Genomic DNA, 17,333 nt, shown 5'->3' on the forward strand with positions numbered 1-17,333 from the left:
CTCATCACTGCTAACTATTAGAGAAATGCAAATCAAAACTACGATGAGGTACCACTTCACACCAGTCAGAATGGCCATCCCTAAAAAGTCTACAGGGGAGGACTTCCCTGGTGGCACAGTGGTTAAGAATCTGCCTGCCAATGCAGGGGACACGGGTTCAAGCCCTGGTCTGGGAAGATCCCACATGACGCAGAGCAACTAAGCCCACGTGCCACAACTACTGAGCCTTCGCTCTAGAGCCCGCGAGCCACAACTCCTGAAGCCCGCGCACCCTAGAGCCCGTGCTCTGCAGCAAGAGAAGCCACCGCAATGAGAAGCCCGTGTACTGCGACAAAGAGTAGGCCCCGCTCGCCACAACTAGAGAAAGTCCACGTGCAGCAACAAAGACCCAACACAGCCAAAAATAAATAATAAATAAATAAATTTATAAAAATAAATAAATAAATAAAAATAAAAACTAAACTCTAAAAGAAAAAAAGAGTCTACAGGGGAGTTCCCTGGCAGTCCAGTGGTTAAGGTTCCATGCTCCCAATGCAGGGGGCACGGGATCAATCCCTGGACAGGGAACCAAGATCCCACATGCCACACATCAAGGCCAAAAAAAACCCAACAAAATAACAAACAAGTCTACAAATAACAAATGCTGGAGGGGGTGTGGAGAAAAGAGAACCTTCCTACATTGTTGGTGGGAATGTAAATTGGTGTAGCCACTATGGAAAACTGTATGGAGATTCCTCAAAAAACTAAAAATAAGAGTTGCCATATGATCTAGCAATCCCACTCCTGGGCATGTATCCAGACAAAACTCTAACTCAAAAAGATACCTATGTTCACAGCAGCACTATTTGCAATAGCCAAGACATGGAAACAACCTAAATGTCCATCAACAGATGAGTGGATAAAGAAGATGTGGTATGTATATAGATACAACAGAATATTACTCAGCCATAAAAAAGAATGAAATAAGGCCATTTGCAGCAACATGGATGGACTTAGAGATTATCATACTAAGTGAACTAAGTCATAAAGACAAATACCATATAATATCACTTACATGTGGAATCTAAAATATGACACAAATGAACCTATCTACAAAACAAAAACAGACTCACAGACATATAAAACAGACTTGTGGTTGCCAAGGGGGAGGGGGCCTGGGGGAGAGATGGATTGGGAGATTGGGGTTACCAGATGCAAACTATTATATTTATATAGAATGGATAAACGACAAGGTCCTACTGTATAGCACAGGGAACTATATTCAATATCCTGTGATAAACCATAATGGAAAAGAATATAAAAAAGAATGTATACATATGTATAACTTAATCACTTTGCTGTGCAGCAAAAATTAACACATTTTAAATCAACTATATTTCAATAATTTAAATAAATAAATAAATACACAAACTAAACAAAAAGTAGTTACCATTTTGCATTTTCCATACATTAGCCCATTCTCAAACTATGGTTAAGTACCAGTTTTTTTCCCTCACTCTGTCAAGGACCAGTACTTTTGCAAAAAATAATCAAATGAATTATTAGAAAAATGAGGGTAAAAAGACAAAAAATATAAGCCTAAATTTTTATTAGATTTGACTGCCATAAAATTTAGTCAGTGAATAGCGATAGCAAAATCATTATTAAAGTTTCAAACACTGACTCTCAATTTCTGTATTTACCTTGTCACAGACCAGTATAACAACTACAACAACTTTAAGTAGCACTACAATAGGTCATTTCAAACTTACAATAACCTTATGAAGTAGCTATTATCATCAGCCCTTTTAGTTTGAGAAAGACTAAGTCACCAAAGTCTAGTCAAATTGATGTCCAGGGCCCGATTCCTCAAACCTCAATCTAGATCAGAAATGGCTAACAGGTTTTACCTCCTGTGACTACCTCAATAGAGGGTGGCCTTCTGAAGCACTGTGTTGAGGAAGATTCTGAGGCCTCCCTGGGCTCACTGAGAAAGCACTTGATGACTGATCAAACATGTGTACAGTGGAAACAAGAGTGATGGCTTAGGTGCTCTGCATCTGCCGACCAGGATCTACATTATTCCATATTCATAGACAGAAATTACCCTGTCATTCCTTCCCTGGAATGCTCCCCCTGATATCTGCGTGGCTTGTTTCCTTACTTCCTTCTTTACTCAAACCACTTTGCCAGCGAGGCCTCCCCTGGTTTTTCTAAATAAAATCCAAAGCCCCTTCCCCTTCAAAACACTTCATAGCCTGTCCCTGCTTTATTTTTTTTTCCCTCTTCAGCATTTACCACCATCGAATATTCTTAGTTATTTTGTTTGCCTATCTGCCCCATTAGAATGTAAGTTCCATGAGGGCATTTGGTCACTGCTGTATCCCCAGAACCTAGGACAGTAACTGACTCAAAAGTATGTGTTGAACAAACACAGAAGAACACAATTCTTCCAAACTGAAGAATTGAAGTGATGTCTCTTTTTATTTCCGGTGAGTGGGGGGAGGCGGGTGGAGCGCTGGGAGACTGAGTTCACACAGTTACAACCTACCTGCAGTCACCTTACATGGAGAAACCCCATGGTAGGTCAATCTGCATAAAGTACAGAAGGCAAAATTGCAGCTGGAACAGATGCCCATTGTGCAGCCAGGCTCCTGCATCACAGGCAGCTGGCAGGATGGGCGGGGGCAGTACACCACATCTGCCATCAGGTCCAAGGTAGACTGGAGGAGAAGGCGGTCATAACGGGCAAATAACTCTGCTTCCACTAGCTCTTTGACCTGGAGGGAAATATAAAACATCATAGGTTTGATGATTTCCCAACCAGTTCTGATCCTGAGGAGATCCTTAGGAAGCTAGTGTAAACCAGAGGCACATAAACTAAAACTCCACCTTCAAAATCAAACCAAGTTATGGGAGGTCTACATCTTGACTGAGATGGTGGTTACATGGGTCTACACATGTGTAAAAACTAAGCAGACAGGGGGAAGGGTGAGCTGTGACAGGGCGAGAGAGAGTCATGGACATATACACACTAACAAACGTAAGGTAGATAGCTAGTGGGAAGCAGCCGCATGGCACAGGGAGATCAGCTCGGTGCTTTGTGACCTCCTGGAGGGGTGGGATAGGGAGGGTGGGAGGGAGGGAGACGCAAGAGGGAAGAGATATGGGAACATATGTATATGTATAACTGATTCACTTTGTTATAAAGTAGAAACTAACACACCATTGTAAAGCAATTATACCCCAATAAAGATGTCAAAAAAAAAAAAAAAAAAACTAAGCAGACAGTACACTTTAAATGAGTACATTTATGCCTTAATGGAGTTGACTGAAAAAAAAAAGGAAACCAAGCAGGCTGTCTTTAAAAGTCTGTAAAACATTTGGTTAACTATTCTAAGAGATAAGCCCTCCAGATCCCAACGTCACATAAAGACAGGGTCGTACTTCCCCCACCTAGCAGATATACAGAGTAAATCACCAGAATTACTTTACTTTTTTAACTGCTCATCCCTGCGGAGGACCACACATTCCAAAGCCAGCAAAGGAAGCATTTACATTTGCTTAAACTAAGATCATGGCATTCTTGATGGATACAATGAAACGACTTGTGGGCTGGCTCCCAGGCCTCAGACTGCCCTGAGGAGCCCTACCAAGAAGTTCCTGAGGAAATGTCTCCCTTTGTGAGAGAGAATCAGGGGGCAGCTGTCAGCAGAGAAAAAGAGTTACCTGACCAGGAGTGGCCACTGAAGGGCACTTGGGTTCTGGGCAGTTGAGGCACTGAACTTGGCCATCTCTGATCTGGATTTCAAAGTAGTCCTTGAGACAGGCTTTGCAGTACACATGCCTGCACTCCAAGAAGTACATGCACTCACTACCCAGCTTCTCACAGAAGCAGATATTGCACAGGAACAATTTACTATTAAAGCATTTTATCTGTTGAGCCTGATCGAAGTCCAAGATTTCCTGGATCAGACTGGACAACGATTCCACATCCTGCACAGCTCTCTCGTCCACAACTTCCGCTTGGTCTACATCAGATCCAGCAGCTCCTCCAAAATCTAGCTCTGTGTTGGAAGAAGCTTGAGCCATCCTCCTCTGAACTTTTTTCTGAGAACCCATCTTGAGTTCAAAAGGAGAGACAATATTCAGATACGCTAAGGTCTCTTCTTTAAGAAACTGCATCCAGGCAAACAGGACCACGCTGCCGCGGTGTTCTTCCCACAGGTTGTCTAAGTGCTTGCAGAGAGCAGACAGCTAGGGGAAAACACATGAGGATGCTGGTAAGTTTGGAAAGATGACGATGCTGTCAACTCCTGATTTCCCTTGAAATCTTTTTAGGTCAGGGTTTTCTACCTCCTAACATGATTTTTCACTTCTGTGATAAAACTGTGCTGCACAACAGCATCAGTGTTCTTATCGAAGCACTTCTTAAACTATTCAGCAACACAAGCCACAGTAGAACACAAGGTCAGACGCTAAAAGAAGTATCATTAAAACAAGAGAAACAGCAAGACTCTACCAAATGCAGAACTAGGTTTACATACGAGCCACTGCAATGGGGGACTTTTTCTGTTCTTTATTTTTCTTCACGTTAGTATTGCTACCTCGTGTAGGAGAAGAGATCTAGTTCTAAAATGAACTATTTCTATTCCTTGGAGTCCTAGCCCTGTAGGTACCCTACAATAATGATTAGGAAAAGAACAGTTTAAAAATACCATCCAAACCTTAAAATTAATTCTTTCAGTCGTATCAAGAAGCCACCTCGTGCGAAAGAATCACTAACAGAATCTAACCTCAGAGTCCTTGGTATTCAGATTTACAAGCTGATTTTAACTAAGCAATCTGGGCTTACACCAGATCCTGGCTAACAGAGGGAGGCAGGCTGATATTGAATCCAGACATGATTATAAGCCCTTAACATGGTTTGGCTGCCATAGGCAAAGCTCACATTTCCTAACCTAAGCAACCAAAGTTTAAACTATTATGACTTTTCCTCCTTAAAACTGGTCTGTTCATGGGCTTCCCTGGTGGTGCAGTGGTTGAGAGTCCGCCTGCCGATGCAGGGGACACAGGTTCGTGCCCCGGTCCGGGAAGATCCCACATGCCGCGGAGCGGCTGGGCCCGTGAGCCATGGCCGCTGAGCCTGCGCGTCCGGAGCCTGTGCTCTGCAACGGGAGAGGCCACAACAGTGAGAGGCCCACGTACCGCAAAACAAAAAAAAACCAAAAAGCTGGTCTGTTCAATTTGAAAGGCAAATATAATTAGATTTTCCATTAGAAATGTAAAATATTTTAAAGTAGAGCTCAGGAATCATAAGCAGCTTTTCTTTTTAAGGTAAACATCAAAAAATAAGCCTTCCAGATGTAAATAAATTTTGTAAATTTGAATACCAAGTGAAAAAGGACCACATTCTCTCTTCCCTACACTGTGTAGTGCTATTCACTAAACCCTATACAGGCACAAAATTAAACACTTACTGACTACTTCAAGATTGGACAACTAATGCTTTTATACATTTGCATGAATATGCTTATATGATCAACCAGAAACCTGATGAAATCTTTAAAATGTAATAAATACTAAAAGGGAAGCCTTGTTCGTGAGTATTGTTTGAGCTACCAAGTCCAGTGGAGAAGCCATTCTCCTCCATCCTCTTTTCTTCTCTAGTCCCTTCTCAAAAGAGGCATCTGGGATGTATATAAATGTGAGGAATAAGGGAGGAAGAAAGAGAAGAGCATGAGAGAGACTGTGTGTATATACTGGAAGAGGAATAATGGAAAATACTAGAAAACTAAACCCACTTCTATCTACCAACCAAATTCAGTGAGGGACAGGGCCATGAATCAACTTCACTATCAACAGGTGAAATTCATGATGCCAAGGAATCAGGGCCCAGTAACAAACAAGAATTGAAGGAAGGACAAAAATTTGATAGAGAACCCTACTGTAATTTTAGCTGTGTAACATAAAATAATGAATAACCCTCTTCTCCCCACACCCTAAAAGCCAGCATTAAGTAGATGCTATTTGGCTGGAATCTGAAACTGTGTATGTGCAAACATGCATGGACATAAAGTATCAAGAGCTCTCTAGAGAAATGGGACTATAAATATCTAGATAATTCAGTCAACTCTCAGTGATCTAAATGTCAAACATCGTTGATATTCTTGGGCAAATCATCCACTGTCTTGCATGTGTTGCCTCTGACACAGATATTAAAATGTAAGGTAAAATTCCTTTTTATTCTACATGTATTATTCTTTCTTAAAGTTTAATTTTGTTTTTAAACTGTAAGTTCAATTTTACAAAAGCACTCTCATCTAAAGATTAGAGTGGTGATGAGCAGGGGTGGGAATGAAAATTACATGATCAAAAAGGAAAAACTGACAGCTGTTCCTTGAGGTCAAGTAACTCTGACAGCTTTTGTCTTAATACATCAGCCTATCAATCTTCATCATGACTTCTAGAAGAATAACTGCTACTAATCCATTATCTACCCCAGAATACATTATATTAGCTTCAAGCCATATTTATGTCTCAATCAAGAGTTGAGGTTGTTACTAGAAAAAGATATACAACCCAGAGGAAATGAAGATCATAATATAAGATCTCAAGCCTTAATGAGATATCTACAGGAATCATACACATTTCTATTTGTGTGCATTCACACCTATGTGAGAGTAGTCAATAACTCTGTTATTAATATACAGACTTTTAAAAATAAAAGCACTCTTACGTTTTCTTAGGAAATATTTATTATTATAACTACATTAGCTCAATTTTAGTCCTCCTAACTACAATTAAATCTTTCATTTAAGGAATGGATAAGAAACTAAAAAAAAATAAAAAGCAATACCAGGGCTTCCCTGGTGGCGCAGTGGTTGAGAGTCCGCCTGCCAATGCAGGGGACATGGGTTCGTGCCCCGGTCCGGGAAGATCCCACATGCTGCGGAGCGGCTGGACCCGTGAGCCATGGCTGCTGAGCCTGCGCGTCTGGAGCCTGTGCTCCACAGCGGGAGAGGCCACAACAGTGAGAGGCCCGCGTACAGCAAAAAAAACCCCAAAAAACAAAAAAAAGCAATACCAACATCTAAGGAAAATGAGGAGGACCTTATAGTATCCATTACAATACAGATTAAATAGGAAAATAACAAGACAAGGAGAGAAACAATTTACTTGATTAAAAATTACTCCTACTGCAATTCAAAATGATTAATTGTTCTAATTACGCCATTCTTTTCTAAAACACCAAACATTTTCAATTTATTAACATTACAATTCATGAAGGCAAGGGAAAAAAAATTACAAAATCAAACCCATTTGTTCTTCATGCACTGAATTCAAGATCATCAAGGTAGTGTTCAATTAAAGATGATTTTTAAGTTTCTAAAGATGGATAGGAGAAATTAAGTTTCGGGTCTAACCTGAGTTGGTGACAGCCATTTGCCACTAAGTGTGAATGAAGGTGGGGCGGAGGATGGATAATCTGGTGGCAGTTCAAAGTTCAGCACAAGTGGAGGCAGAAAGCAAATGGTGTATTCAAAGCCACTATTCTGGAGACACTCATTTGAATTGCCTGAACCAAAAACAAAGATTAGAAAGGATCAGTTGGTCAACACTTGAGTGTCCGTTACTGCTGAGCAGTGCTCAAGAAAAACGTAATGCTTTGGTTGAGGGGATAAAAACCCTCCCCCAAAGCACCTTCTATTCCCTAATGTTACTTCGTAGCCGCCACCTTAAAAAAAAAATCTTGTAAGCCCTTAAAAAAATCTACTAAGCATCATGAAATTTAAAATGAAGATACACAACTTATTCTTGTATACACTTTTGAGTATAATTCCTAACACTAATGACAAGTAATAACACAATATTTTCTTTTGTTGTTGTTTTACAGTAGATGATTAAAGACACAATCTAGAGAAAAGGACGTTTATTTCTATCAAAGAGCCATGACCTACTTAGACCAGCATGTGCCAACTACCCATGAATCATAGTTGGGAGAATTTGTGCCAGTACAAGGATCTCTTGAGGGCAAGACACAACACACAACACTCTCACAATCAAAGTTTCATTTTCAGTTATCACACTTAATTTGTTTACTCAAAGCCTTTATAGTAGAAACATTTTAAGAAAGTGTTCACAGATGACATCTGGTACATTGGTATCAAAAGTACCAGTTTTCAACTTTTTTCTGAAGCAGAAGGTCACAGAGTAGCAGCAAGTGTCATGTGTTTATGGTGGCTGAAAAGATTCTGGAAACCAAATAGTATTAACAACCGCCATGGTACTTTAAGTCTTTCCAAGTGTTTTCACATATATTATTTCATTTTCTCTTTTATTATCCCTATTTAACAGCCAATGACTCATGGCTAATGAACTGCTAGTTAAGACGATTAGGATGCATGAAATATGCAGGATAATATCCGAATTCAGTGATCAAAAAGGCAGAATCAAATTGAAAATTGTTCACCCCCAGCTAAATTTTCAATTAAAAGAGAAACAGGCATTAAATCTGTAATACTACCATATATCACTAATGCCTATAAATACAAGATGATAAATAATTTAGGGTACACTAAGAAACTGAGAATAACCTTTATTTAGAAAAATCTGTTTAAGAGAATATTAACTAACCGCTCACAAATATCTTGAAATTTTGTGGTAAGTCCAAATAGATCCTGGTTTCTCCACCTTGGACAGACTCTGCTTTTCTAAATTCATCTCCATCATAAATACTCGCCAGGGCCAGCAATTCATCCTCCTGAGCTTCTCGGTCTTCTGACGACATTTAATTTTCTGAGGAGCTGAAGACAATCATTCAAGTCAGTTAAGAACAGAAAAGGCACAGAGTTTGGAAAAGTCTAGCGGCACTGTCCACGGCCCCCCCGCACACCCCCCAAAAAGAAAGTTCCTCAAAAACAACTGCAAAGAATTAATCAATATTCTCACTTTTCTGTCAAACTAAAAATGACAGGCATATCTAATATTCCAGTAGCTCTGCAACAGTAACAGCCTTTTCCAAAAAGGAGAGTTGTGTTTCTTTTAATTGCTGACTTTATCAGTTAGGTATGATTTAAGAAAAAAAGCACAATCAAAGAAATCACAAATTAGTTTGACTTGCCCACTGAACTTCGGAAAATGCCTTGCTCATAAAAGTAGTCAAAGTATACTTGATATGCTTAAAAATAAATGAATTTTTTAAATCCACAGCAATCTCTAGGACAGGTTTTCTCAATCTCTGCGCTACTGACATTTTGGAACAAACAATTGTTGTGGGAGGTTATCTTGTGCATTAGAGGATGTATATCAGCATCCCTGGCTTCAACCTACTAGATACCAATAGCATCCCCTTCCCTCAAGAGTTGTGACAGTCACAAATATCGCCAGACACAGCCAAATATCCCCCCCTTGCACAGGGAAGGCAGAAGAAAATTGCTCCCAGTTGAGACCACCCTACTCTAGAGAATGTTACAGGGACAGATACTATGTAAGACAGATAACTAAGGAAGTAGCAAAATAACATTAAATTTTTGAAACAATAATGAATTTTGTCAAATCAATTGTAACATTTATCATTTTTAAGGTAACACCAACCGTGAAAATATGCTACAATTAAATTGTACAATGCTTTTTAATCACAGCAACTGAAAGATGCGCCACACTATCAGATAATTTAAATGTGCAAAAAATATGTAGTGAGAATCTACGAAAATTACTTTAATAAAACCACCACCAAAATTACCATTCTATCAATTAAAATACTGGACTATAACTGCATTTGCAAATATGCTCCCTCTTGGCTGAAATATTTTTCTAAACTGAAATGCACAGAATTGAAAAGTTAGGACATGGTTTTTCACATTATAAAATACTACAAAACTTAGACAAATTCATTTAAAATGATTCCATTTTCAAAAAGTACGTTTTTCCAGCAGATGATAACAATTCTGCTTGAGCTGTGTCCCTAAGACACAGTGACATATTCTATTCGAGGTCAGTTAGTACCTGTTAATAACAACCAGAAGAAAAGGATATTAGCATTGCAGTCCGTATTTCAGCTCAGTTTGGAACTCACGCAAATCTCATTTATTCTCCAGATGATGGAGATGAGACTGCTGAAGCTGGATAAGAGGCCAAGATGTGGAACTCATACTAGGTATACTACAGAAATCCTGCCAATTGCAGAAAAAAAAATACAAAAGATGGTGTTAGGACCCTCTCCAAATTTAAATTCTGAATTTCCGTTACCATCACTTAAATCAAACACATCCTAACACACAGTCAATCCTAATCTACAGCTGCATATTACTCTCCTAGGTCAGCCTAACTGAGGCACGTGGTTGAACGGACATGTGCATGTCCCCAGTAATAAGAGCGCCCTCCTTATCTGACTGCCTTCAGCCCCAGGAGGAGCTGAGGAGAAACACTGAGGTCCTATGAGAGGACAGTACAGCATGCTCCCATAGCAAACGACTTCCTGCGGTTTTCTTGATTTTGTTTTTCCTTTCCTCTTCTGCTTCCTCTATTCCTTCACTTCCTATCCCCCTCCAGTTTGTCCTCTTGCCTGCTAATGAATTAATCCTGCCAGGGACACTCAACATTAGGTTAATTTAAGCAAGACAGCAGGATATTTGAAAACAAAACAATAAAAGCGCGCACGCACGCACGCACACACACACACACTTTTAAGTCCTATTCTAAATGCTTTACCAGGCTTCTTAACTGGGAATGAAGGAGAAGGGGAGAGTGGTCCATAGATGGGTTTTAGAGAATCCTATGAACATCCTAATATTATATGCAAAAAATATGATATAAAACCATAATTTTAAAACCAAATTCTCAGATGTGTGACTCCCAAATAAGCTAAGAATGAAATTCAGGATTAATTTACATTTACTGAGTAGTATTACTATGTACTATACCGTCTTTTCACATTACTTAATTGTAAACAATTTTACCAGGTGTAGTACATGGTGATAATATAATTAAGCTTTTTGTTTCTTCCTGTTCAAACATTATAAATGGGATGAGATGAATTTATAGTTTCTGGTTTTAGATTAGTGTTCTCTACCTTGTCTGCATGGTAGAATCACCTGAGAAGCTACTTTTAAAATCCCAATACCCAGGCGATACCCCAGAGCAATTCAATCAGGCATCAGTAGCTATCCAAGCTCTCCACGTGATTCTAATGAGCAGCCAGGCTTAAGCTCTACTCCAAGCTGTTTGAAATCGGCAGCTCCTCATGACCTACCCCACCAGACCCCAGCTTCTGAAGCTGCCACTGGGTCCCAGTCCCTTAATTCAGATCGCTGACCTAGATTTCCTTCTGATTCTATCCATTCAGCTTTCAAGACCCACATCCAAAGCCCCTATTCCACGTAAAAATTTCCAATTAGATATCATGTCTTTCTTTAAAAATCCAGCAAACTCTTCTACTATAACTTTCCTATGATATTGTCACAACCCACCTTGCATTACAGTTCTTCCTCTGAACTTGCACTTCCTCTCCTACCAGACCGCATTAGCTCCTTAAGGGTGAGGATCAAGTCTTTTGCATCTGCGTATATTGTTCTCAGCATCTAGTAGTGCCTTACATTAGACACTGGAAAAAGTGAGAACTGAATTGGGGTGAGATGCAGTGTGCTCTTATGGGGGACTAGAATCAAGGTTCAGTGACAGCGTTGCCACATCCCACTAGGAGCAGGTTGGGTCGGTCGTCACAATAACCGTAAGAACAGTCACTTAGGGAGCTCTTGCCGTGTGTCAGCCATTGTGCTAAGCCCTTTAAATGCATTAGCTCGTTACATTCCCACAGCCCCATGGAGCAAGTCCTGGCCCTACTTCCATTATACAGAGAAAAATGACATTTTAAGTCCTTGCTGGCCCAAAATCACACATCTAATACATAACTAAACCTGGATTCGGACCACCCTGTTTCCTCAGCCGTAACACGGGAACGAGAATAAACCCCGGTGCCACGACACAAGAGAGAATTCAAGTTTAATATTACTTTTGGCAAACCGGAAACCGCTACATCAGTGAGGGAAGGCCCCTCCTCCTCCGGGTTTCCCTTGGGCCTGGGAAAATCCTACTCATACTCCCAGGCCACACCGTGCGGGCTCCAGCGCTGGGGTCTGCCCTGGCTCCGGGCTCAGCACGCCGCTGCCGGTGTCTCCACCGCTCACCGCGAGGTGTGGAGTCCTTGTTTGTGAGACTCACCTACAACTTGGGGCAGGCCCGAGCCCTGCTACCTGCCCCGGCGCTTGGATACGGAGGGCGCTGCACGGGTGTGGGCCGGCCCGGGGCGTCCCAAAGGAGCAGGGCCTGGTCCTTCCCCTTCCTCCTCTAAGCGCCCCGTGGGTCTTAGCCGGGCCGGGCTGTGGGCGCCCAGTCCCGGGTCTGGGGAGCTGAAGCCCGCTGAGCAGTCCCGGCCCGGCCGCCCTTCTCTGCCTCGCGCGCCCGGAGCGCAGTCCCCACCGTACCTTCCGGCTGCCCCGCCGTGCCGGGCCCGACAGTTCCGCCCTCCACCCTAGCTTCGGATCCCCTCACCTCCACTCGCCGGCTCCGCCTGGAGACGCCCGGCTCAACCAGCGTACCGCCTCTTCAGTCTTCGGAGCTGTCAGCTGAGCGGCGCGGATCTGGCTGAGAGTCCCCCGCGTGAGAAGGGCTCTGCGCAGCCGCCTTGACCGCCCCGGCCCCTCGGCCGCCCCCCGCAGGTCAAAGGCGGCGCTGCAGGAGCGACCATCGTCACCCGTACCGCAGCCCTGCACACTTAATAAGTATGCCTCTGGAGAAGTTGACACAAATGCAGATTCTGGGGCCCCCTACCCAGGGGGGTCCTTTCAGTACTTCTGTGACAGTGTCCGGAAATTAGAATTTTTACCAGTCCCTACAGATGATCATGAGGCAGCGATCTACCGGGGGGCAGACGTTCCTATAACAATCCCAGACCTGCTCCCCCAGATAGACTACGCAAGCCTCTTCTCCCTCCTCGGATCCCGGCCTCAGAAATGCTGCCCATCTTTCTGGCACCTCCACTATGAAGGCATTCACTTATTGTTCATAACAGTAATAACTACCATGTTTACTAAGCATAGGATGCTTCAGGCCCTGTGCTACGTGCTTTATGTAAATTTTCTCTTTATCTTCACTATAACCTTATGATTTCGGTACCATCTGTTATTCCCACTTTACGAGTGAGAAAAATGAAACTTAGAGAGGTTCAAGAATTTACCAAAGGGTACACGATTATTAACAGGCTGAGTGGGAGTTAAAATTACATGTCCCCTACCTCATGCCATATGCAAAAATTAACTCAAAATGGATCAAAGACCTAAATGTAAAAGGTAAAACTAAAAAACTCTTAAAAGGAAACGTTGGAATAAATCACGAACTTGGATTATGCAGTAGGTTCTTAGATACGAAGAAAAGCACAAGAAACGAAAGAAAAAGTAGATAAATTGGGTTCATTAAAATTAAAAACTTTTTTGGCTTCCCTGGTGGCGCAGTGGTTGACAATCTGCCTGCCAATGCAGGGGACGAGGGTTCGAGCCCTGGACTGGGAAGATCCCACATGCCACGGGGCAACTGGGCCCGTGAGCCACAACTACTGAGCCTGCGTGTCTGGAGCCTGTGCTCTGCAACAAGAGAGGCCACGACAGTGAGAGGCCCGCACACCGCAATGAAGGGTGGCCCCCGCTTGCCCCAACTAGAGAAAGCCCTCGCACAGAAACGAAGACCCAACACAGCCAAAAATATTAATTAATTATTTATTTATTTTTTAAAAAGAACAGTTTAAAAAGAAATTAAAAACTTTTGTGCTTCAAAGGACATTATCAAGAAAGTGAAAAGACAACCCACAGAATAGGAGAACATATCTGAAAATCATATATCTGATAAAGGTTTAATAACCAGAACATATAAAGAACTCCTACAACTTGACAATAGAAAGACCAGTAACCCAATTTAAAAATGGGCAAAGGATCTGAATAGACATTTCTCGAAAGAAGATATACAAGTGGTCAGCAAGCATGTGAAAAATACTCAACATCATTAGTCACCAGGGAAATCAAAACCCTAATGAGAAGCTACTTCATACTCACTAGGACTGCTATAATTAAAAGAAAAAAAACAAAAAAAACAAGCCCATAGATACAGAGAACCATTTGGTGGTTGCCAGAGGTAGGGGGTGGGCAAATTGCGTGAAGATACAGCTTCCAATTATAAAATAAATAGGTCATTGGGATGTTATGTGCACCGTGGTGACTATAGTACATAATACTGTATCGTACACGGTATTTGAAAGCTGCGAAGAGAATAAATCTTAAAAGTTTTCCTCACAAGAAAAAAATCTGTATGTATGGTGACGGATGTTAACTAGACTGATTGTGGAAATCATTTCTCAATACATACACATATTGAATCACTGTGATATACCTGAAACTAACATAACGTTTTATGTAAATTACACCTCAATAACAATTTTTAAAAAGAAGACAGATAATAACAAGTGTTGGTGGGAATGTGGAGAAATTGGAACCCTCATATGTTGCTTTTGGGAATGTAAAATGGTGTAGCCACTCTGGAAAACAGAGGGTCTGCATTTTCATTTTGTGCTGGGCTTCACAAATTACGATGCTGGTCCTGCACCCAGGAGAAAGGAAAAGCCAAGTGGGAAAAAAAATCGGGCACTGGAAGGGCTTACCTGACTGCCACAGAAGGGAAATTTTTGAAATGCAAATAATCAGCCCTAATTTTCTGTACTGTAAATCTTGACCATTACAGAACAGAAAACTAACTACCCCTGTAATGGACACCAGAACCAGAAATATACTCCTTAAAAAGGTAAAGGAAGGAAGAAGACTCTCTGAAGCCATTCACTAATATCACTGTTCATGTTTAGCCAAAGGAAATAAAATCAAGAGAGAAATGCATGGCAACCGTACCGCAGAGTGCTTGGAGGTGAGACCACAAATACAGAAAGAGACCTCCCAGATGCAAAAAGTGAGGGAGCCGAAGAACCAGGTCGGGAAATTCTCACAAAGTCGGAGTAGGAGGTGAATTGTGACATCACATCATGACTTCATGTCAGAGGTCACAGGATGGAGGGAATAGAAGGGAGGATTTCAAAGCAGTGTTAATAATTTGGATGAATGTTTAAAGTGGACTAAGCATTCAGAGTCCAGTTTGGAGGTCAGGATTGGATAAAGAGAGTTTTCTACTTAATTTTCTTTTTAGACTCCATAAAAATAACATTTTTGTATCTTTGGTTTTATGTGACTGGCGTTATGTCGTTTGGTTTTAAATTGAGCTATCCCCACGTGCCCAGCCCTTCACTGTGCTAAGCATTTTACACGCATTGTCCCATTTAAACATCCAGGACCCCATGACCAAGGTAATTTTATCTCCCCATTTCACAAATCAGGAACTTGAGGCACTAAGGGGTGAAATGATTTTACCGGTGTCATTCAGTGGTGACATATAGTATCAGGACCAATTCTGCATCAGTCTGACCCTCTCTTAGAGCCTGTGAAAGAACTAGGGTTTGTTGAAACAGAAATACAGAATAAAATCATTCTGGCTTTAAGAATTAAAAGGGGAGGCCCTAGGAAAGTCAGGATTACAGTTTATGACATCATGATAGGTGAGAATGAAGATACAAAGAGAGAGAGAAAGAGACCCAACGCCATACCCCGTCCCCAGGGACACTAGATGATGATGGAGTCTAGGGCTAGGAGAGGATGGGGTGTGTGACCTAGGCCAGAGGTCAAGACCCAGGCCATTGGGTAGAGATGCAGGAGTAAGTCACAAAATATGTCTGGTCTTGTAGGGACCAGCAGGCTTCCATCAGGAACTGCACTGCTTCCCGTCCATCACTGGCATCCAAATGGTGTCCAGAGACTTTGCTGAGCTCATCCCACCTGCCCAGAGGGGACAGCCTCCTTTTCAATGGCCACCACTCACAAGCACCCCTGAAACAAGCCTTGACGTAGAGAGGGGCAGCAGTGTGGAAGGGAAAGCCCTGCCCCAACTCTGGGACAGGACTGGACAGTGGTGAGCCCCACCTCATTACAGAAGTATCACTGCTGGTCTCCTGTCGTTATGTATTTGTTCACTCTGTAGATCTCAAAAAATTTACCATTATCACCTGGGAATCTGAAAAATTGGTGTTTCTTTAAAACGGGGGCTTCATCCTCAAAAAAAAATTGAGAGCTACTACACTAAAAGCAATTATAAATAATTAACAACTAGAGCGCTACTCATGTCCCATGCCCCACTCTAAATGTTCTGTATTGACTAACCTAAACCTGACAGTAACCCTGTAACATATTACCATCATCGTCATCCCTATTTTAAGGCTAAAGAGACTGATCACAGAGAAGTTAAGTGGCTTGCCACTGTCACACAGATAGGAAATTACAAAGCCAGGCTTTGAGCCCAGGCAATTGGAGTCCTGAGCCCACATTACTAACCCTAATGCTATGCTTAGATCAAGTTTACACTTTGCTCATGCAAAGTGCTCAGGTCTGTAAGGAGAAATAGCCAGACTACCTGTGTGGCCAGCTTCCCTGGTCAGCGTAGCTCAAACAATACCTCAGGTCATCCCAGGGTTATATAAAAACAGACTCGTAGAGAGGCTTGCGGTGGCTAACAGTATAAAAATGTTTTCTGCGCTTCTGATGCAAAAGGTAAAATTTGATTTACAATAATAGGCAAAGAATGATCATGTTTATACTTGCAAACTGGGACTTCATTATTATTCCCCCGAATAACAGTGAAAAGGGTTTTGTAACCCCAAGGTAACATGGCGCTGTAAGAAAGAAAGAGGGGTGAGATTTAGCAGCGGCCATCATAAATCAGTGTATGGCTGTTTCTCTCAGAGCTCCAGGCTCAACTCCTGGCTGTCATAAACTTATAAAGGGGAGCCCCATGAGAATTTATGTAACGATGGCAGGACTCATTTTCCTTCCTGCAAGAATCTTTCTGAAGCAAGGTGAGAATTAGGCTGATTAGATTCTATGTGAAGAAAGAAAACCAAACCAATGGAAAGGGGAAAATGTGGGTCAGCTTTAGCTATTTACCACTTCCCTTGCCAAAAAAACCCTGACCTTGTAAATGGAGAAGAACATGCTGAATTCCACCAAATCAATGAGCGGCTGAGGGCTTCCCTGGTGGCGCAGTGGTTGAGAGTCCGCCTGCCGACGCAGGGGACACGGGTTCGTGCCCCGGTCCGGGAAGATCCCACATGCCGCGGAGCAGCTGGGCCCGTGAGCCATGGCCGCTGAGCCTGCGCGTCCGGAGCCTGTGCTCCGCAACGGGAGAGGCCACAACGGTGAGAGGCCCGCGTACTG

General features: G+C 42.1%; 1 protein-coding gene across 8 annotated transcripts in view; it reads right to left on the minus strand.

Annotated features, from left to right (window-relative positions):
- The window catches only part of RNF14 (ring finger protein 14), a 46,808-nt gene that overhangs the window by 6,738 nt on the left and 22,737 nt on the right, over positions 1 to 17,333 (minus strand). Inside the window, exons 1-6 of one of the 8 annotated variants that reach the window (XM_049708052.1) lie at positions 12,532 to 12,660; positions 9,988 to 10,154; positions 8,617 to 8,786; positions 7,407 to 7,558; positions 3,709 to 4,236; positions 2,531 to 2,759 (exon numbers count right to left, since the gene is read on the minus strand). In XM_049708052.1, the coding sequence (XP_049564009.1) occupies positions 2,531 to 2,759; positions 3,709 to 4,236; positions 7,407 to 7,558; positions 8,617 to 8,770 (1,063 nt within the window). In that variant the 5' untranslated portion in view covers positions 8,771 to 8,786; positions 9,988 to 10,154; positions 12,532 to 12,660. Of the gene's footprint in view, positions 1 to 2,530; positions 2,760 to 3,708; positions 4,237 to 7,406; positions 7,559 to 8,616; positions 8,787 to 9,987; positions 10,155 to 11,450; positions 11,585 to 12,531; positions 12,681 to 17,333 lie in introns of those variants that run through there. The other 7 variants (XM_004280227.4, XM_033406562.2, XM_033406563.2 and 4 more) reach the window with 7 other exon arrangements.

This window comes from Orcinus orca, chromosome 3 (assembly GCF_937001465.1).
Source record: "Orcinus orca chromosome 3, mOrcOrc1.1, whole genome shotgun sequence".
In the NCBI taxonomy this organism is placed as follows: domain Eukaryota; kingdom Metazoa; phylum Chordata; class Mammalia; order Artiodactyla; family Delphinidae; genus Orcinus; species Orcinus orca.